This window comes from Barbus barbus (genome assembly GCF_936440315.1).
Source record: "Barbus barbus genome assembly, chromosome: 38".
NCBI lineage: Eukaryota > Metazoa > Chordata > Actinopteri > Cypriniformes > Cyprinidae > Barbus > Barbus barbus.
The window spans coordinates 27,993,401-28,015,900 of NC_136716.1; the positions used below are offsets into that span (position 1 = coordinate 27,993,401).

Sequence of the window (22,500 nt, forward strand, 5' to 3'; positions counted from 1 at the left end):
CCCCGCAGCAGCTCCGCGCTCATCAGCCGCTGGTACCGCGACGCCCTCGGCTTCCAGAGGTTCCTCATTCACAGGTATCTGCTGCTCACCCTGATCTAGCTACATGTTACGGGTTCGGTTCCCAGGCCACGCATGAGCTGAGCGGATATCTACGACACGAGTCGCTTTGGATTGATGTGTCTGGCAGATGCATGAAGGCAGTTAAGTCTGGTTCGATTCCCAAGAACGAAATACACCGTAATAATTCAGATTTATTTGTCAAATGTTTTTGAAATGGCTCACCAATGCTGCTTTTGTTTAATAAAAAAATACAATAAAATCAGTAAAATTGTGAAATAATATTGCAATGTAAAATATCTGTTTTCTATGTGAATATGTGTTAAAGTGTAATGTATTTCTGTGATCTGCAGCTGTATTTCCAGCATCATTACTCCAGTCTTCAGAGTCACATGATCTTCAGAAATCATCTGATTTGCTGCTGTTGAAAATGTTGCAAACAGTTGTGCTGCCCAATGCTTTTGTGGATAATGTAATACACTATTAATCAAAAGTTTGGGGTCAATTTTATTATTATTTTTTTTACTTTTATTAATCAAGGAAGAAGTAACTTGATCGAAATTTACGTTTATAATGTTACAAAAGATTTCTATTTAAAATAAATGCTGTTCTTTTGAACTTTCTATTCATCAAGGAATCCTGAAAAATAAAATGCATTAAGTTTCCACAAAAATACGAAACGGCAGCATAACTGTTTTCAACATTGATAATAATCAGAAATGCATCTTAAATAAGTGCGCATTAATCTTAAATCTGAATTACAGGCAGTGTACATGAACTACTTCAGTGTACCTCAGATCTGCCAAATGCATTCAAGTGAATGTAAAATCACTGTTTAATGACCGCAAATAAGACCTCATGCTGCTGAATTTCTCAAACGAGCTGATATTGTCAGAATTCTCACTCATGACCCGTTCTGTGCAGGAATGAGGATGAGGATGAGGGATTAGTGCTGGACCACGACGGGATCGGGCTTCGACTGATGGCTATGGAGTACTGGAAATGCAGCGAGTCGGGGATCACATTGCCCTTCAAAGACGAAAAAGAGCCGGACTGCAAGTTTGTGATCGCAGAGTCTCTTCCTGAGCTGGGTATGAGCATGGCACTGAATTATCAGACCACACTGTCTTTAACTACTGTGAAGGAACATTTAAACCAGTCATTTCATACAGTACACCTATTGTGCACGCACATGTTATTGGTTGAATGTAGATCTACTGATGTCATGTAATCTCAGGGTAATAGCTGAGTCCTGTGCGGTGAGAGAGTTTCACATCTGTGCTGTCAGACGGACTAACCAGCATCCAGAAGCACAGCGGTCTGTTCCTAACAGAGGTTTAATTTCAGGCAGGAACCAGGTGGACACGTTTCTGGATCAGCACCGAGGCGCAGGAATCCAGCACATTGGGCTCTACACCGAGGACATCGTGAGAACGGCTCACACTTTGAGTCGAGCTGGAGTCCAGTTCTTCTCTCCTCCGCCTGCGTACTACACTGAGGTCAGTTCAGTCGAGCCGGACTCGCTCACACAGGAACAAGATTTCTTCAAATCTAAAAATTATGAAAAATTTGTGCTTTATTTCTGCGTGTCTTATCAAATTTAAGTAAATAACAGGACTGATGTTTGCTAATGTAGTGAGGCCAGAGCTACTGAAATATGTGACCCACAAAACCAGTCATAAGGGTCCGTTTTTTTAAATTGAGAATTATGCATCATCTGAAAGCTATAAATAATAAATAAGCTTTTTTGTTGTTGTTATGATGGGACTATATTTGTCTGAGATACAACTATTAGAAAATCTGGAATCTGAGGGAGCAAAAAAATCTAAATATTGAGAAAATCTCCTTTAAAGTTGTTCAAATGAAGTTCTTAGCAATGCATATTACTAATCAAAAATGAAGTTTTGATATATTTACGGTAGGAAATTTACTAAATATCTTGATGGAACATGATCTTAATATCCTAATGATTTTTGTCATAAAAGAGAAATGTATAATTTTGATCCATACAATGTATTGTTGGCTATTGCTACAGATATACCTGTGTTACTCATGACTGCTTTTGTGCTGCAGGGTCATTAATCAGTTTCATCAGTGCATCTTATGCCGAGTTCACGCTGCACAATTTTAGCTCTGCTTTTCACTCACTGACAGGTTTTGCGAAATCGCCGACAAATGCCCAAAATCGGAGACAAATCGGTGCTCATTCACGCTTGTGACAATCACGCAGTGTGAGTTATCAAAGACACGATCTGAGAGAATGAGCTGTCGGCGCTTCACAATCCTGCTGTGTGAAATGAGTCCTGTCACAGCGATGAAAGAGCAAGTGACAGGATTATTATTATTATTTTTATTATTATTATTAAGCAATTAGCTATGTACAAACAATATGGCAATATCAGTACATTTTTGCATTAGAAAGTAGAATATAAAGAAGAGGCGCATGAAGAGAGAGATATATATATATATCCATCCATCCTTCTCTCTTCTGGCGTGTGTTTGGTTGTGAAAGCAGGCAGAGTACTCAGCGATTCTTCCTCTTGTAAAGTGATGCAGTGGATGAACTCCTGTCACAGATCTAGTGTGCAATGTGAACACAGCGACTGAATGCTACCCCAGATACGCCTGCAGCATGAGATTCTCTATTCTCTCGGGTGCACAAACTGCAGATTATATCAAAATTATATAATAGAAATATATGAATTTATTGGTTATGGTTATCTGTATCGGAATCGGCCACGAGAAGGACTTAATTATCGGTTATCGGTCAAAATGATTCATATCGTGCATCCCTATGAATAAGTGTAAAATGTTTCTCTCAGATTGTTGTGTTGGGGAAGGTCAGTTTTCTATCTGAATATTGTTCTGCTCGTAACGCAGGTGGGAAAGCTGGAGGAGATCGAGGCGGCGGGTCTCGACCCTCACACACTGAGTCAGTACGGGATTCTGCTGGACACTGACATCCAGACGGACAGACGGGTCCCAGACGGCCAGCGGTACGACTCCATCACTACTGACACCTGTCAGCTTTGCTCTGGAGTAGATTTTGTGGCACGTTTTTATGTTATAGATCTTATTATGTATTTATATGCAGCAAATACAAAGGTACTTGTATATAATGTACAATATTAGGGATGTAACGATTAACCGTGAGCTGGTTGAAAATCAATTCAAATATGTGACGATTAAAATCGTTTGAGATTCTAAACAAATCACGATTCAATTCAGGTGTGAGTTAAAAACTGCTCATGTTGCAGCATCTGTGTTTGGATGATGGTTAAAATGCAGTGTTTAATTTTAAATGGAAAGAGCACAGATAAAGCCTTAGTTTGTTTATATGAAGAGATTTATTTTATTTCTGTTACTTATTTATTTGATTTGGAGCTTGTTTTAAAATTTCAATTTAGTTTTGTTAATTAGCCTACATTTATATTTACACCTGGTTATTTAGCAGAGGCTTTTATGCAAAGTGACCTACAAATGAGGAGAATAGAAGCAATCAAAAGCAACAAAAGAGCAATAATATGCAAGTGCTTTATTAGTATAGTATTATAGCGTTATTTCAATTTCACAAAGAAACGTGCTGTATTTTATAATAATAAAAGGACATTTCATTTAGAATGTCAAATCTTTTTGTAAATGTTTTTTTTTTTTTTTTTAAATCGTGAATTGAATCATGAGTGAATCGTTGCATCTCTATACAATATATTGTAATGGGTAGTTTTTTTTATCAAAACCCGCTTCATATTAGCTAGGCATTCAACAGCAAGACTCTAAACAGATATTCTTCATAATGTTTGTTACAGTATTACCCAAAAATCTGCTCACCCTCAGTTCATCTGAGATCAGGATGAGTGTGTTTCTTCATCAGGTTTGTAGAAATGTGTCTCTGCATCAGTGTCTCAGCAATGGATGCTCTGCAGTGAATGGGTGCCGTCAGAATGAGAGTCCAAACAGCTGATAAAAACATCACAATAATCCACACCACTCCAGTCCATCAGTTAACATCTGGAGAAGACTAAAGCTGAGACACATCCACAGGGCTTAAAGTTCTTCGGCACCGTGCCGGATCTCCGGTGTGCAGCGTTGGGCTGCAGAAGAAAAACAAATCCTACGTTTAAAAAAAAAAACTTGTTTATCACGTTCAGCTTCCAGTGTTATGAGAGGAGCACAGCTTTCACTCTCAACCAAACTAACATTACTAGCCAATCAGAATGTTCTGCTCTTATAAACATGAGACGAGCAGAGTTGCAGCCCTGATGGACAGAGAAGTGCGACACGTTCATAAATGATCAAAGATGTCCATCTAGCACATATTTACCATAGACTGTAAACCGCTCCGAGTAATCATGTCATCTGCATAAGAACGATATGATTGCCAGAATATATTTACTGGGGTTTCTGAAAAGGTGCTGTTCACACATGATCTCTTAATGGTGTCTTGCTGGTAATTTACCAGTAAAGCCTGTATGTGTGAAAGGGGCTGGACTGCTGTGAGAATTGATTAAAGTTCATCTGGGAAAATATTGTGCATTCTCTCACTAGATTTGTAACATAATTTATAAACCTTTGCCAACACAGGAGATTACATCAGCCTATTTCTGAATATGCCATTAATTGTACATCGATTTCAAAATAAAGGTTTCTGGATTCTGGATGGATTTAAACATGGTTTAATCACGCTGTAAAGTGACACGGCACCAGGTTATGATACTTGTACTTATACATTATAGTACTTGTACTTAAGTTGGTTATGTTCATATTACGTATAGGCATATTACTTTGTATTTTAACAGTTTTGTTAAATTAAACCATGCAGTTACTTGGTTTTAATATTTTATTTGAGCCAGTTATTATTGCCTCATCGTTAGTTTATATATAAATAGTAAATAGTCATTCTAAAGCCTGGTTTTTCACTTAGGCCTGTTTGTGTTACTAAAAATATTAGATTACTCAATTGTCAAAATAATCAGTAATTACATATTAAATATTTCAACTGCATTGTTGGACTTTTTGTAATTAAAAGACAAATATTTTGTCATTGAGAATTTCTTTAAAATAGTATTCAAATATTGCCTCATTCTAGTGAAGCAAGTATCAGTATTTTGTCTCAAGTGTTTTGTCACACCCCTAAGCGGTGATATAGCTCATAATTTTCCAAGTGTATGATACAGCTTTCAATCTTCAGGTCAACCATATATTCACGAGAAACCCAGTTTGAATAAGGAAAGCAATAACTGTGCCATAGTATCCTTTCAAATGTTTAAGTTGCCACAGCCATTGCATGCTTTGCGTGTGCTGCCCGCCAATGGACTCTCATTCTGACGGCACCCATTCACTGCAGAGCATCCATTGCTGATACACTGATGCAGAGACACATTTCTACAAACCTGATGAAGAAACACTCATCTGGGACGGCCAGGTATTTCAATATGAAATATACACACTGTTTTTCCTCCTTCCACAGGTATCTGCTCCAGGTGTTCACCAAGCCCATTTTCGGAGAGGACACCTTCTTCCTGGAGCTGATCGAGCGCAGGGGTGCCACGGGCTTCGGCGAGGGGAACATCAGTGCGCTCTGGAGATCCGTGAAGGCCTACATGGAGAACGAAGAGCATCACGAGACGCAGCACCAGAGCAAACAGAGCTGACCTCAGCGGCACTCAGAGACTATAACACACGCTCATGAGAACGACTCCAGCTTCAGATTTAGTGTCTGCGGTGCGACTGGGAACGCTTGTGTGACATGATCTCGGGTCTGTCCTGTGATGCTTGACTGTAACAGTCTTCAGGGCACTTCTAATATAATATTACCAGCTTCAGTTTGAAATGTACGGGATGTATTTATTCAGAAAGCTGATATATTCTCTAACTGTGATGTCTAAACCTGTACTGTAATACAATGTACTGTATTTCCACTCAAAAACATTGGATTGGCAATATTTACAGTGAAATATCAGCTGTACTGTTGATCTGTATGTTTCTGTCAGATAAATCAGAGCCTCCAGACAACATCATGACGTCTTTCTGTTCTTTTTCTCTGCACACATGGAGTTTGTGGTCATGTTTAAACAGCAGCTCGTAGTTACCGAGACCCTTGTGACAACTAGCCCCGCTCTGTGATCATGTGCTGTTACTCTGACAGTCTTTAGCTGTATATGAGCTGTGATCATTATTTGTTATGTAAATATCATGATGTATATTACCAGTCAAATGTTGCATTAGTCACCCATATTTTTCTCAATCTCTTTGAATCAATAAATGACTTATTTTGCATTTAAAGACACTCAGATGTGTTGTCGTGCATGAGCATCAGTTTTCAGGTGTTCCTGTAGATGGAGTCGCAGATCTGTTTCCGGTTCTTCAGGGATGTGGGAACCTTTTACTAGAACAAACCCAGAACCACCGGCTGTGGAACCAGCTCCGCTTACATCATGAGCAGGACTTCCCCTTCATTCAACATGCTTGTGTCTTATATTGTGCTCAGATCTGTCTTTGGTCTATTAGAGATGATTGTGTCACAATTCAATTAACTATTTGAGGGAATTTTTAAATTTTCTAAATTACTTATTACTTATATTAACAGAAGTGAACACAAAATATGATTAAAAGAGTTGTATCAGTTACAAGAACTACTCTTTCCTTTATGCATCCATAAAGTCTCAGTATATTTTATAGTATGTCAGCTAGCAGTTTATCAGCGTGCCATGCAGTTTCCCCTTCTTTCTTTAGACAGATGTCACACACTTACTGATTTAGATCGAACTCGCTGATAAATGAGATTAATTGAGCAGTTAATCACAGATTCCGTGTAGTGATGTGATGGGCGAGTCCATTCAGACGCGGGGGGAGGCTTCTTCATTTCAAACTGAAATATTACTCAGAACCGCGAGTATGTTTGTCAGGAATCATAACTGATGCGTGTTTAGGAGTATATATCGTGCTTTCGCTCAGTGGAGGTGTTTCGGGTGTGTGTTGTGTGTGTGTTGTGCTGTATTTGTGTTCCGCGTCCCCCCGCGGCTGTCTCTGTGAGTGAGCGGTGGACGCACGCGTCGCGTCGCGGGGATGAGGATGATCTGAACGGCCGTGTTTACCGATCCGGTGCGCCGCTCGCTGTCCCGTGAGTATACCGAGAAAACACGGATCAAACGCAGTATATGTCGTTATGTTTGCGCGCGCGTCGCTGTGCGTTGAGTGAGTTTCCCGCGACGCTCGCGGAGGTTAGTAGCTTTTGTTCCCAGAGAAACTCTCGAAGTAAAGTCGGTCAGAAACTCGTTCAAAACCGTTTAACAAACCTTTCAAAACACAACCGACGATCAAAATACAAGCAGAAGCTCGGTTCATCTCGAACTGAACCCTGCACCAGACGAGTATCTACACTTATTCAGTATCTTACAATACTCGGTGTTTAGGAGTAACGTTACTCTTTCTTTTAGAAGTAACTTATGTAGTATTTTTAAAGTATGCCGTCTTTCAAGAGTATCCAGTATTTTGGGAGTATTGCTATTTTAAGAGTATCCGGTATTTTAAAAGTATTCAGCGTTAACAGTTTGCCATATTTTAAGGGTATTTAGTATTTTTATAGTACTCAGTATTTTGCAATACTCTGTGTTTTAAGAGTTTGCATTATTATCAAGTAATAAATATTTAATGCATTTTAAGCCTATGCGATTTGTTTTGAGTATTCAGTATTTTAGAGTGAATTAGGGCTGAAAAACTCAATTCGATTTTTGTACTTAAATATGATCAATATTCGAATTATACTCGAATTTAACAGATAATTTCAGTTAGGAGGAAGCTTTCGGTTTCTCTCCTGAGGCCAGAAGAGAGCACACTGGACTAAATATTACTAATGCACGATTCTTCAAAGCAATAAAATAACACACTATCTGTGAAAAAGTGCATAATGTTTATAAACCAAATATATAATTAAGTTTAAACAATTATAAACAAAACAGCATCATGTACGTATAGTTTAATAGAAAGGACTGAAAACCAATCACAAAGAGTACTTTTTCAATGTAAAACCATAAGATGCAGTGGGATGGGAAAACCAGCATAAAGTCTGGAGACATGTTTATTAAAAGTTGAACTTGTATTAATTTCCCATGCTTTCTACACATGCGGATCTCTTGTGCGAGACACGAGTGCAACGCTGATAGATGTCACTCTAGAAAATGTGATAAATATGTGTTCTGTGTGAACGGCTTGGTTTCAGTTTCACCGTAAACAAGATCTTCTCCGCATCGATGTTCTCTTTTTCTGTAATATTCTGAATGAACCGCATAGCAGCGCCGCATCTAGTGGCTTCACCTGGATAAGCTATGAAAAACATTCAAATGCACCGACACTCACATCTTCATCACATCTAGTGTGCCACTGATGCACACCTAAAATTAGAATGCAACGTTTTTACATTTGAATGTGGAATTTATATTTTAAACTCGATTAATATTCGAATTTCGATAAAAAAATAATAATAATTTGACAGCCCTAGAGCGCATTTTAAGCCTATGCCATTTTTTGAGTATTCAGTTTTTATTTAATTGTATTCATTCATTTACAATTGTTATTTAATTAATGAGTTTATTTTTATTTTGGGATGAAATATAAGCCATAAATGTCTTCGTGAGATCCATCAGGATGTTTTAAACCATGTTTTTCCCTTCATGCCCTTGTCATGTTCTCAGACTTCCAGAAATTAATCACAAACATTTAACTCTTGGACGTCACCCCAGACAGAACTCTTCAGAATTCTTCATATTTTCAGAGTATGTGGTATTTTCAGAGTATTCAGTATTTAAGAGTATGTAGTATTTTCAGAGTATGTGGTATTTTCAGAGTATTCAGTATTTAAGAGTATGTGGTATTTTCAGAGTATTCAGTATTTAAGAGTATGTAGTATTTTCAGAGTATGTGGTATTTTAGACTCTGTTGTGTTTTTAGAATATTGTGTATAATTGAAGTCTTGCATGTGTTTGAGTATTGTGTTGAGTATTATTAGAGGAACTGAGTACTGCGTGATGATGTTTGAACTAAAGCAGCAGCAGAGTTTCTTGCAGATTGTGTTTATCTAGTTATCAGCACAATACCAGCTCGTTAGCTGTGATCAGGCCGTATGCAAATAAAGGGTTTTCACTTCTCTCTGATCAGCAGAGAGGAAACTCAGTCACTGCCCAGGTATCTGAAGAATCATCTGGTGTTTTGCAGCGAAGCGTTGTGACGTGCAACGCTCCAGTTTTTCCTCCAGTCGCTGGTATGAATGTGTGTTTGTGTTTCTCACCTCCAGCCGTCATTTTCCGCTGAACTGTGCAGCGCCTGCAGTGTGTGTTTCACGGTAAACGATGGCTCTGTTCTCACCAGAGCGGCTTTTTGAAAAGTGTTGACTGGCTGTGTTTACAGAGCTGTGTTTGTGCGCTCGAGGAGCAGAGCGACATTTCTCAGGGCAAATTCATTTCCTATTCAAGGGAATTGTTTCGGTTAATGTTTGTGGTGAGTAGCTGGGTGTATCTGGCTGATAGACATCATATTGTCATTGTTAGACATCGGATAGAGAATGCAGAACAGGTTTTACTGTTCCTTTGACATAAAAGAGGCAGATTTTGACCTGTACCTAACCCATGGTGTGTACGCGGAGACACTTGTGTTTAAATCCTTCATTTGTGTAGTGTGTGTGTTTCCCTATCGTCCACCAGTGACCCTCAGCCTGTCTGTGTTTTGTGTTAAACACTGTGGTATCAAATGTTCTCACCTTTAAATTGTTATTGTTTTAAGAACACCCAGTATTTTAGAATACTCTGTATTTTAAGAGTATGCCAGAGTATTCCATATTTTTTTATAGTATTCAGCGTTAACAGTTTGTGGTATTTTAAGGGTATTTAGTATTTTGTATCTGTCCTTGGATTGAATTGAAAGCGTTTCAGAGAGAGCTGTGGTGAGTGGCGTGACGCTGATCAGCTAAAAGGCCTTTGGACCTCAGGACGCGTTACAGGCCTCGATTGCACTTTTGTCGTGATACAGTTGTGTTTTGATAACTGGGTCACGTAATGCATGTGGCCGTAAACGCGTGCACCGCAGTGGAAGTTCCCTAATGAATCACAAGATGTTTTTATGCGCTCGCTGACTCTCTGTTATTGGCAGCTCCATATTTTTATAGCGTGTTGTCATCAGGCTCTGAGAGGGAAGTTCTTCATAAGACCATGAATCACCGGAGATTGACCACGAAATCAGTGACGAACACACAACTGCACACTGATGATTGTGTTAAAGCTGTAGAGGAAAACTGTGAAATAAGGTTTCAGTTTGAAAAGGCTTTTGTCATGCTTTGAAAATAGCTGAAGACAGCTGAAAATGCCTAGTTAATCATATGACTTGTGTCCTATATTCTAAGTCACTGAATTCACATGAAGCTTTTAGTGAGAAACCAACTGAAATTTAGTCGCCCACTTTAGTGCAGCTTTTATATTTCAGCTTAAGATGCTTTGTCTGAATATCAGCGACGATGCAGCACAGGTTTGCATGCATCATATGGACTAATGTTTTGATACTTTATGGTGCTTTTTTATCATTTTTAGAGCATCTGACCTATTCACGTTCATTCCATGAAAAAGAGCGTCATGAACTTTCTGCTAAACTTCTCCTTTTGTGTTCGAAACGTAAGCATCACGCAGTCATTTTTGTGTGAGTTCACCATTTGAAAGCAGCATAATTTGTGAGCGTTGTGAAGCTCTAGTGTTCAGGTGAACGTGTGTTTGTGATCGGCGAGCATCTGTCGGTTTGTGGCGAGCGCATGAATGCTGGCTTTGTGCACCTCTCTGTGCAAATGTGGGTTATTGCCTGGTAACAATTTAACCAGCGCTCCTCTGTTAAACAGCCCGTTTCCAGATGAACTTACAGTAAAATGAACTCCTTTATTGATGCTTTACCTTTGCTGAGAAGTTAAGTGAATGTGAGCTTGACTCTAATCAGAAGAGACGTGTGTGTGTGTGTGTGTGTTTATGTTAAGCAGTCAGGCAGCTGCGTCCCATGAAAGCATTCAGTGAGCATTCTTCCTCTTTTCTCGTCCTTTACCCTGATATTGTGTAAGCTAACCGAACAACTCTAGGGCCCTACGGTTGTAACGGTATGAGATTTTCACGGTATGATAATAGTCTCAGAAAATATCACGGTATATATTAAACAATAATTCTTATCAGTAACAATGACTCTTAAAAGAATAAGAACAAGTTATTTGAGTGAACAAATCCTTTATTGCAACAAACTTGAAATCATTTTAATGAAAGTAAGCCTCCCTTCTGAGGAACAAAAACAAAAACAATTACAAAATAAAGCCATAAGCCTTATGTATATCTATATCACACTTTAACATTTTAATTACTGTTTTAAAATGTTATCAAATGAAAATTTAACAACACTTATTTTTGTCAAAGTGCTGCACAACAGAGGTATTCTAAGTTAAAACATGGACAAACATGATATTCCTCAAAAATAATGTTTAAATGACTTCTTATAAAGAATATTATTATTGTTGTCATAACTTTTAAGTACATTGTACAAGGCTCATTTACTTCTGTCAGGACTTCAAGTTAAATTGAACGTTTATTTTGACGGGTTGTAGCAGATCTTTGAGTTTCGTGTATTTGATGGTTTTTCTCAAATAAAGCTGGTTTTCTCTCAGAGCAGCTCTGCTGATGTTTCTGTAGATGCTGAGAACACCATTAGTGTCATGCATGCTTACTTCAGTATGTAGCAGATAAAACAGCGCCACTCATATCTACTTCTGATTTATCCATCCATCAGATTGTGTGTTTTAAGTGACAGCCTCGTTGAGGTTATTCTGTAAATGCCATGTTCACGACTGCTCCGGGATTCTCTCTGCATCACAGAAACTATACGGCCTTATAACGTGTTATTAATGTGACACCTTTATCTGCACGGAGGGATGATGTCTGTGAATATGAGCGACATGTTGGATGTTGGATGCTTTTGCAGCCACTTTGCGTCCACATTTTTAGCAAATTGGATTCGTCCTCCAGGACAACCCCACGCTCGTGTTTTTGTTTTTAATATGCAAAGTATTCTCATACTGCAATCTTAAATCTCGGGGGAAGGAGATTAGATACAGTCTCTGTCTCTGTTATTTCAGCAGAGTGAAGCAGACGAAATAAATTGCATATGCGCGGGTGAGATTATTATATACATTTTTTTTCATTATTTTTTTTTAAACCATAGATATGCAAATGTTTACGGTATGATAGCCGTGTGTCATACCGGTATATCGGTACAATCCTAGGCCCTATGAAATCGGTTTCATTGTTTTCCAAATTCCGTTTTTTTCCATTTTCATTTTTCTGGACTCATTTTTTAATTAAATTAAATTTTATTAATCAAAAAGCATGTCTAATTAATTAAAATATTGAAACTTGCATAATTTCACATCAGTTTATTAAAAGTTTACAAAAATTACATGAAATTACATTTTATTTTTTTATCATATGTTTTATTGTTACCAAATTCTGCGTTTTAGCATGTGTAATTATTTGAATGCATAATTTATTCAAATTCATTCTTACAATAGCCTTATGTTTTTATTTTCCTCTGTGTATTTAAATTTTTCTGGTTATCAAATGAAGGCATAAAACTATTTTATTTATCTTTTAATTATTGAAAATTAAACAAACTTTTTTTTTTAGCAAACATTAAAATTAAAACATGGAAGAAATATTGTGATTAATTATTCCTTAAAGTAAAATAAAGTTTTATTAATTTTAGTAGTATGTACATTCTATCGAACAATAATAGTTATGCATTTCTGGCTCAATGTCCTCAAGTTAAACCAAACTTTTATTTTGACGGGTTGCCGTGAATACCTTTACAGTTCTGTGTATATGATACGACGCTAGTTTTACTCAAAACAAATGGTAAAATGCTTGTGAAGTGATTCTCAGATCAGTTCTGGAGATATTGTTCATGTATTTATGTCCTCATTTAGTGAGACGACAGACGCTGAAGAAATGGTAGGGCCCTAGTTCTGGCGGTGAAGCCTATAACCTGGAGTTTGAAACTCTTGGCTCTCGCTCACTGTTTGGTTGGAGTTCATGTGTTTCACAATTGGATCTGTGATGTTTCTGATGCCACAGAGCTGGCCGACCTCGTCGTGCCTCTCCCGCTAGTTTAGTTTGGTTTTGGCTCAAAGCGTCGGGTCACATGACTAATTGATTGGCCTGATAGCCTCACCGCGAGCGACGCTGGGCAGGTGCTGAATGGAGAGCTGCGGTCGGTTCTGCCCTTTTCTGGAGAGGTTTTCTATTCACGCATTTAAGAAGATTCATGTTCAGAAGGAGTTGGCGGCCATGTGAGCTCTGGGAATGTGTGTAACGTTAGACCTCGTGGGTGTGTTCAGCAGCAGAAAGTTCACCCAAAACACACTCTGAGAGAACCGTGTTCCTCCTGCGTCTGACCGTAACGCTCTGTTTTCATAGCGATGAACTTTCCAGGGTCTTTGGGCCTTTCCCACACCACCAGTGCTGTGACAAGAGCTTTATTTGTGATTGTCTTCTCATGTTTTTGGGCCTGTGTGTCCCTCTGAAGCTCCGTCGCTGTAATTAGCACGTTACCGTGCCAGAAACAGGTCGTCAGAGAGGAATCTGATGTGTTTTTATCATGTGAATTCTCTGCACACGAGTCTCTCTGGCATGTCATAAAAATCCTGTCAAAAGAAACATCCTTAACATTGAATAAATTCAGATCAATTTCTTTTGCAATATTCCCATCTGTTTGACTTGGACATTGCTCAATAATGTACACGTAGGGCCCTATGAAATCCGTTTTAATTTTCTGCATTCTGTTTGTTTCCATTTTAATTTTTCTGGACTCTTTTTTTAAATGGTTAAATTCCATTTTATCACTTAAAGTAAATCGAATAAATAAAAATTATGAAATTTAGCCTATACAATTTAACATCAATTAAAACTTTAGCAAGAATACATGTTTAGGGCCCTATGAAGTGTTTTATTGTTACCAAATTCTGTTTAAGCATGTCTAAATATTTGAATGCATAAAAACAACTTAATTTACTTAATAAAATAACGTTTTAGCTAATAATTTTAATAATAGTAGTATTACGTACATTCTACTAAAAAATAGTAATATGTCTTTGTTAAACTGAACTTTTATTTTGATGGATTGCCTTGAATACCTTTACATTTCTGTGTTTTTATATAATAAGGCAATAGTTTCTCTCAAGAGAAATGGTAAAATGCTTGTGAAGTGGCTCTCAGAGCAGATCTGGAGATGTTGTTCATGTATTTATCTCCTCATTTAGTGAGACGACAGACGCTGAACTCACCGTGAGCATCACATGCTTCAGTATGTGTGTAGTAAACCAAACCGAGCGCCATTCCTTCTCACAGAGACACGCAGAACATGCAGGATTCATATTTATATGGTATTTTTGCTGCTTAATATTTACAGATACTAGTCCATATCTCGATTTGGTTTAAGTGTAACGACCTACTTTTGATTAATTCATGCAAACTTAGACAGGTTCCGCGATCCCGTCCACGTTTTCCGCATGGCAGAAATCAGTAGGCCCTAGTAAATGTTTCCAGCATTGCCCTCTCAGAGGAGGATGATGAAGTGAATAATAGCTTGAGTACGGGTCTGAGTGACTCGAGGGTGAGCAGTTCCTTCAGTGTGGTGTTTGTGGCCCGGAGGAAGTGTGTCGCTCTGCTGATCGCTCTGAGCGTCGAGTCACGTATCCGCCAGCTGAAGTCAGTCTCGCCCTTCAGATAGAGCTTATCTCTGGCCCAGCGTCCCGTGAGTGTGCAGATATCACCACACGCTGCCATCAAACACACAGCTCTGCTTACTCGGGTGAATAATTTGTCAGACATGTTTGATGTGAATGGGTTAATAATGTGCATCTAGACTGTGGCTGACGGGTTCCTGTCCTGTTCTCTGTCCAGGTACTGATGTGGGAGAGATCGGATCGGATCAGCGCTGCACGTGAAGGATGAGCTTCGCTAGGTCTGTCCTGCACTGGAATGGTCTGTGGCAAACATGTGTGTTGCCATGGTAATAATTCACACTAAAACACTGGAAAAGAAGGCCGTCAATGATGTAATCTCCACCGAGTCTCTGCAGCTGGTAAGACAACAGCGCCTCACATTAGAGACGTCAGGCGTCATGCATAATTTACTCCCTAATTATCAGTGTTGAGCTCAGGATGATTTAACACGCGCTGCTCCAGTTCCACTTAGATTCAGTTTAATCAGATCCATGACAGTCTAGTTTGTAATAATTCTCATTAGCTCATTCACAGTCATTTTTCAGGGCTGTAGATTTAACATGTTAATTTTGGAAAAAATAACACATTAAAATGCCCCGTCCAGACCTGTCCGTTACCTTACATTGATGCAGTATCTGATGAACATGACACAGGACAACTGAGTCTATTAGAATGCAGTGATATGAGCCTAAAATTGAGAAGCTGATAAGCTGAATAAATAATCTTTCCATTGATGTATGGTTTGTTATGATAGGACAATATTTGTCTGAGATACAACTATTTGAAAATCTGGAATCTGAGGGAGCAAAAAAATCTAAATATTGAGAAAATCTCCTTTAAAGTTGTTCAAATGAAGTTCTTAGCAATGCATATTACTAATCAGAAATGAAGTTTTGATATATTTACGGTAAGAAATTTACTAAATATCTTCATGGAACATGATCTTAATATCCTAATGATTTTTGTCATAAAAGAGAAATGTATAATTTTGATCCATACAATGTATTGTTGTCTATTGCTACAGATATACCTGTGTTACTCATGACTGCTTTTGTGCTGCAGGGACACATATGAGCGCAAAAAATTACCCCTTTTATATTTATTTCATATGATATAGTTGAGCAGTATCACACCAGCAGGTTTTCCCAGTATCATTGCAAAATGTGATTTATACAGCAGTTCAATATACAAGAATTTCATATTGCCTTACATTTTAGACACAATATTGTCAGTTTTGCAAACAAAAATATTTCCAATCAAAGCCACAGCAGAGCTGTTGTGAATAAGTCCATGTTTTTGAATGAATAAAGTGAGTTGATTCAGTGACTGTTGGAATGAATCTGTTGAATGAATGATTCAATGACTCGCTGCCACCTACTGGCGCTTTTAGTTTCATATTTAGAGTATCATTTCATTTTTTTAAATCGTACTTCAATATTCATTTTTTTAAACACATTAATACCCATTTATTATCATTATTATTCAATGTTGAATCAAAATAATTGTCCACTCAATGCTTTTCTCATTTAACACAATAATTTAAATGATCTTTAAGGGGGTAATTTCACAGCCAAGATTGATGTGTGGTTAATTTGCAATTAATTAGATGAATTAATCAGCATTCCTATTGTTAATTAAATAGTTTTTTTAATAGCTTGACAGCCCTAGTGTGGTTGTGAAGTTGTACTCAAGCTGATAATCTGTCAGGCGGAGGATCCTCACTGCACACGTGCACACTAGCGAGCTTTAGTTGTGGTTTACATGATGTTCACTAGTCAGAAAGCACACGGAGGGCTTGCGTTGATCTGGATCTGTGTGTTTCTACAGCATGAGCCGCCGACCATGAGCCAGGGGACGGCCCTCTTCTCCTGCGGGATTATGGGTAAGTGCAAATACACCGCTGTGTTGTCTTTATAGCGATCAAACATCTTTCTGTTCTGCATTTGCCCCTTCACTGATTGGATCAGCGTATCTTTCATGAAAGAGCGAAATAGAAAGTGTGTCGCCCTCACATCTGCTGATTTAGCGTCTGATACCCATGAGGCCTAGTTTCAGACGCCACAGGTGCGGGTGTCTCCGAGCTGAATGCCAGCCGGTGTCATGTGTGAGCAGCTCGATGTTTGTCTCCAGAACAACTGCTCTCAGAAAACAGAGGTAGTAAAAGAATGGAGCCAGTCTTTGAGTGGAATAAACAGAGTTGAGTGATCAATAGGGTTTGTGCGGGGCGTCAGATCGATGCCCACAGCGCTGTGTGCTGCTTAGCCTGGCTTTGTTTTGCTGCGTGCCCACGGCCAGAGCATTTCTGCTTTTGACTTGAGAAAAATGCCCCTCCGCAACAAGAAACACTGCTGTTCTGATGCGCTGGTGTGAATCTGAGCCACACACTGCCATCCGAACAATCCCTGGACATCATCAGGGACCCCCGACAGGGGACAACATTCCAAGGGCCCCCTCATAAGTATAACAGTGATTAAGCATATGCTTACTATAAACTCTTAGATGACGTTAGAACTTAAATGTTTGTGGAATTTTTCCTTTTTCTGGATTGTTTTTGCATTTTTGTGGATTGTGTGTTTCTGGACTTGATTTTCATGATTAGTTTTAATTTAAATAATGTAAAAGCATGTCTAATCAATTGCATTTATAAAACTTTAACAAACTTAATTTCTGGATTTATGCATTATTACAAATTTATTATCAAAAACAGTGGTGATCAAAACATTAACAATTGAATCTTTTAAAATGTAATCAAATAAATCTTAAAACTTTGAAAATGCATTATTTTTATGATTATGGTCTGACTGTAGCAGCTATGATGACGTTTATGTGTTCTTCTAGTGAGACGCAGACGAGCGCCACATGTGCTTCAGTACTGTATGCAGTAGAGCAAACTGAGACACGTAGAGCAGGGTTTAGAGGTGCTCCGGTCACAGAAAGCAGTATCTGCCGATACGACCACCGATCATTATAAACCCGCTTTTATATCATGCAGAATTATTTATAGTCATACTTCAATCAAGATTTTTAGACATTTATTTAGGGCCTGAATTTCATTTTTGAAAAATAATTCCCCTCTTACGTAACTGTTGTGAGAGGGGATTTTTTAATTTGAGGGGTGGAGGGGGCATTTTTTAGACATTTTTCAACCATAGCGTATATATTTATCTCACCTAAATGTTTGATCATGCAGTGCATTTTTGTTTTTACAATCGTGCAATTGTTGTGCAATAGCTTCCAGCACAACCCTGATTTCGTGAGCTGTATGTGAGGCGGTCTTTTACTCCAGGTTCACACATACTCTGTTTGCAGTGTGTATGCAGTCCATGTGCGGTACGCAAGCGGTGCAGAAGCAGCACTGACTCATTGTGCTTTCACACTGGAGTCCTCTACTGTTTACCACAAACACAACATTTATCCTTTTTTTTTTTTTTTTAATACAAACATAGTTACTGAATATGCTTTTTCAGCATGGTGATTCTTTTTTACATAGTACAGTAATACAATCTGTCATAGGCGTGTTTAAATGCAATTATAATAAATAAGCAACACATTATTCAGTGCTTTTTACGTCTAGATTTATATATTAAGTTGCTTAAGCAAGTGGCAAAACATTTCAACTACTTTTCGTACGTTATCACAAGCATTAAAGCTTACCATTGACAGAAACAGTCAGCTCTACTGCCTTTTTGATTGCATTTAAATCTTTATTACAAGCAGTCCTAGCTCCACGATTATTGCCTTGTTTATCTAAAAGTGCTCTTTTCCTTTAAACCTAGCCAAACCGCCATAGCCTGTGTTGACTGTGAAACACAGTAGACTTTAATTATATGCATTTAAGGTGTAATTACTACATTTTAGTGTCAGTTCATGTTCATATTTACTTTACTTCAACACGTGCAGCGTAATCTCTGCACCTGGAATGCTGAATGGTGAACACTGGTAATAATATGAACTTTAGTGACAAAGCGACACCGTCTCGATTGTGCAAGTGACAATTCCTGTGTCGACTGTGCAGCGTGCAGCTTGCTTATAGTGCAGACGCATGTGAGTTGAAGCCATTTGTGCATTTTGAGAGAGAAAGAGACCGAGCGCGGTGATTCGCACCCCTAGCAGGGATCCTCAGATCTGGCCCATGAGATCCACTTTCCTGCAGAGTTTAGCTCTAACCCTAATCACACACACCTGAGCATGCTAATCTTTGTCTTCAGGATCATTATAAAATCACAGGTAGGTGAATTTGATCAGGGTTGGAGCTAAACTCTGCAGTGCATTGGCCCTCCAGGACAAGATTTGAGATTATAGAGTGAGTATATAATATAGAGAGTGAGTACGTAGTATATAGTGCTTGTAGTATAGATTGTGAGTAATATAGAGTGTGAGTATTTAGTATAGAGAGAATAAGTCATATTAAAGTTAGTATAGAGTGTGAATATATATAGTATAGACGAGTCTGAGAGTATAGTATATCATGTTTTTCCCAGTCACGTTTCTCTTCATTCTGAGTAACTTCATGATTTATCGCACCGCTGGAGATGTGTTTCGACAGTAGTTGGTCAGAGGTCTCATGGGGTGCAAGTGATTCACATAAGAGCGAGGAACCAAAACACGCTCTCACCACACAGATGTTCAGCCGTCTGGCAGCCTGCCACCAATCACACGCCTCTATTTCTGGCTCTTTGTTTCTCAGGCACAGCTGTGTTGTTTGTGAACATCTACGGGCTCTTCCTGTGAACTCGGCCCTCCTGCTTCTCTTTTGTTCGCCTCTGTTGAGTTAAAAAAGCATCTCAATCTAGAGGTTGATACATTGATCTGAGTTTTCTGTGGTGGTTTTAGTAAATCATGTGATGTGTGATCGCTCTAAATATCATTCAAACACTTGACCTTCCTCCAAAAGCACTGCAGCTTCAAAAATACTCTGAATTGTGTTTTTGTGATTTGTCGTCTTGTGTTAATTTAATGTGCAGAATATGACAGTAGAGCTGCACAATATGGGGGGAAAAGTCTAATTGTCATTTACCAATAAAAAATAAACATTTTCTAATAACATTGTGATTTTAAAATGAACTGAATAATCCAGGTTTGGTGTGTTTGTTTGATTCATGGATAAATTCTGAGATCTTCCGAATGCATGGTGATTCTCTCTGGATTGGATTCTGAGCTTATATTTTAACAGCAGATGGCGCTCTACTCTAGTTTTTATCCGCACACTCAAATACTCATTGTGTGTTCGGCTGAGTCTGTAATCTCACTTCGGCTCAGAATGCTTTTATGACGCCAGATTAATGTAAACACGGCCCACTGTGAACACTCTTGTGATACCCTTCAAACTTTTCAAATTTTATGAATGATTATTTTAGGGTCAAGTGTGTGTATGGATTTGGAAACGATCAGAGTACGGCTGTTTCTGAAGCATGCAGCGCCATCTTCTGTTCAAAACTAACCTCAGAATCCACTCCAGAAAGAATCGCCATGCATTTGGAAAATCTCAGAATCGATGCGGAATCATTTCTCAATTCGCGATGCATGGATTTATTTTCCCAGCCCTAGTCCTAAGTGTCTGAGGTTCTGAGGGCAGGTGTTGTGTTGCAGAGTCTGGACGCTGGCCGGAGGTGTGTGTCCAGCAGCGGCCCGTGGGCTCTAGTCTGGAGAGTCTGTGGGACAGTGTGCGAGAGACGGGCGCCAGCGGCGGGATCAGCGGTCTGCTGCACGATCTGAGTCTGAGCGAAGCGCCCTCTGCTGGCAGCGCCGCGCCGCCCAGTAAACGCCAGTGCCGCTCGCTGTCCTGCTCGGAGGAGCTGGGCTTCCGCTCCTCGTGGCGTCCGCAGGGGTCACGCGTCTGGACGGCGGTGGAGAAGCGGCGCTGCCTCAGCGGGGGGAGCGTTCAGCACGGCACCTTTGCTCCGGCCGGGTTTCCCTCCATGCAGCGCAGCTCCAGCTTCAGCCTTCCGACTCGCAGCGACCCGCCGGAGCCCTTCGGCTTCTCATTCTCCGCATCCCTGCAGACGCCGCAGACGCTCTACCTCTCGCAGGAGCGGATCTGCCCCGCCGAGTCTTCACCCGACTCCACGCCCGAGCTGCAGCGCCGCAGACAGGGACTCGCCCGCAGCCGCTCACAGCCCTGCGTCCACAACCACAAGAAGACCGGCGTGAAGCGCAGGAGACCGGTGGACTCTCACAAACACAGGCCTTCACTGGACCTGCTCAAGATGACACAGGTGTGTGTGTCTGTGTGTGTGTGTGTGTGAGTGTGTGTGTGCGTATGTGCATGTTTATGTGGTTTATGAGGACACACATTTGTATAATGACATGGGTATGACAGAGGTATTACAATATGAAGGTGGTTTATGAGGACACTGCCTATGTCCCCGTAATTCAAAAGGCTTAAAAAACATACTAAATGGTGTTTTTTTGAAAATCTAAAAATGCAGAAAGTCTCCTGTGAGGGCTAAGTTTAGGTGTAGGGTTGGTGTAGGGCAATAGCACACACAGTTTGTTCAGTATAAAAACCATTACGCCTATGGAGAGTCCACATAAACCACAAAAAACAACATGTGTGTGTGAGTGTGAGTGTGTGTGAGTGAGTGAGTGTTCCTGAATGAATAGTTCAATCTCTTTGGTTTTGTAACTGTTTCTGTCCAGACATGTACACTAGATGAGGACGTGAGGCTGTTTCTGTCTCAATCTCTGTTGTATTAAATAATGATAAACTGCACGTCTGTAGTCACTGATCACCTTGGTGAGGTCAGAGGTCATCCGGTCAGCACACTGATTCCAGGAATAAGAACTGAACCATTACTTGAGTGCACTGTGTGTTTATTGTTTGCTCTATCCACACACACACACACACACACACACACACACACACACACACATAATGTTGATGATTGTGTCAGTGGAAAAACGGCTCTATTTACAAACCAAATGTTCTGTTTCTGTGGTAACGAGGCCTGATGTAACCAATAAGAGCTGGTCAGTTATAGTGTTGTCAAAAGTGCCAACCGTGATACCAGTCAGTACTGAAATTTTAAAAACGTCCATTTCAGTCCAAACAGCTCTAAACGAATATCTGGCAGGATTTTGATGAGAGAGACAACAGCAGATGCACTTCTTCACTGGAGGAAGAGTTATTATGGATTCAGGACTCGTATTTTAGTCAGAAAAAGCTAGAAGTTTGATGTCGATGTCATTCCTGTACTTTAGATGCCATTAAAAACTGTCTTGGTTGAGTTCTAGCGTTGAGTGAGGAACAGTAGCTTGTGTTTCTGTTGTTAATGTCACGTGTGTTTTCTCCGCAGAAGCTGCAGGACTTTCACAGTCTCAGCTGTCCAGGAATCACTGGAGACGAGCAGACGATGCTCCACACCGAGGGTGACGCCACGCTTGACCAGCACCAGACCAAAGATGATGCCGTCATCCACCAATCAGAGGCCAGCTGGCCGGCGGGGCGGAGCAATGGGAAGGAGCGTGAGTGTCTGTGGGCGGGGCTCTGCAGCAGGAAGGGGCGGGACTCGTTCCAGCTGGGCGGAGAACTGGACATCGAGCAGATCGAGAGGAACTGAGGTGATTCCTGTTGGATTATTATGGACGAGCGGTTCAGTGAGTGGACGCAGGACACATGTAATCGACTCAGGGGACGCCACGTCATCAGAGCGTGA

General features: G+C 39.8%; 2 protein-coding genes across 8 annotated transcripts in view; both read left to right on the top strand.

Moving 5' to 3' along the window:
• The first annotated feature begins 116 nt into the window (after positions 1–116).
• LOC306857558 (4-hydroxyphenylpyruvate dioxygenase-like protein) lies at positions 117–6,336 on the top strand. Its single transcript, XM_079397545.1, has 5 exons — positions 117–200; positions 982–1,148; positions 1,405–1,556; positions 2,938–3,053; positions 5,525–6,336. Exons 2-5 carry the CDS (start codon positions 1,040–1,042, stop codon positions 5,706–5,708), a joined length of 561 nt encoding a protein of 186 aa, XP_079253671.1. The 5' UTR covers positions 117–200; positions 982–1,039; the 3' UTR covers positions 5,709–6,336.
• A 523-nt stretch (positions 6,337–6,859) lies between these two features.
• Positions 6,860–22,500, top strand: part of LOC306857588 (protein FAM53B-like) — a 24,978-nt gene continuing 9,337 nt past the window's right edge. Inside the window, exons 1-8 of one of the 7 annotated variants that reach the window (XM_079397599.1) lie at positions 6,896–7,177; positions 8,748–8,828; positions 14,381–14,503; positions 14,598–14,931; positions 15,024–15,204; positions 16,673–16,727; positions 20,435–21,060; positions 22,141–22,500. The exon at positions 22,141–22,500 is cut by the window's right edge and continues 241 nt beyond it. In XM_079397599.1, coding sequence (XP_079253725.1) covers positions 15,118–15,204; positions 16,673–16,727; positions 20,435–21,060; positions 22,141–22,404 — 1,032 coding nt within the window. In that variant the 5' untranslated portion in view covers positions 6,896–7,177; positions 8,748–8,828; positions 14,381–14,503; positions 14,598–14,931; positions 15,024–15,117 and the 3' untranslated portion in view covers positions 22,405–22,500. Of the gene's footprint in view, positions 7,178–8,747; positions 8,829–9,210; positions 9,314–14,380; positions 14,932–15,023; positions 15,205–16,672; positions 16,728–20,434; positions 21,061–22,140 lie in introns of those variants that run through there. The other 6 variants (XM_079397602.1, XM_079397601.1, XM_079397600.1 and 3 more) reach the window with 6 other exon arrangements.

Coding starts and splice junctions, on each gene's coding strand:
- LOC306857558 (XM_079397545.1), top strand. CDS start 1,040: ATGGCTATGGAGTACTGGAAATGCAGCGAGTCGGGGATCACATTGCCC. Junction 1,149..1,404: donor AGAGTCTCTTCCTGAGCTGG/GTATGAGCATGG, acceptor GTTTAATTTCAG/GCAGGAACCAGGTGGACACG. Junction 1,557..2,937: donor CGCCTGCGTACTACACTGAG/GTCAGTTCAGTC, acceptor CTCGTAACGCAG/GTGGGAAAGCTGGAGGAGAT.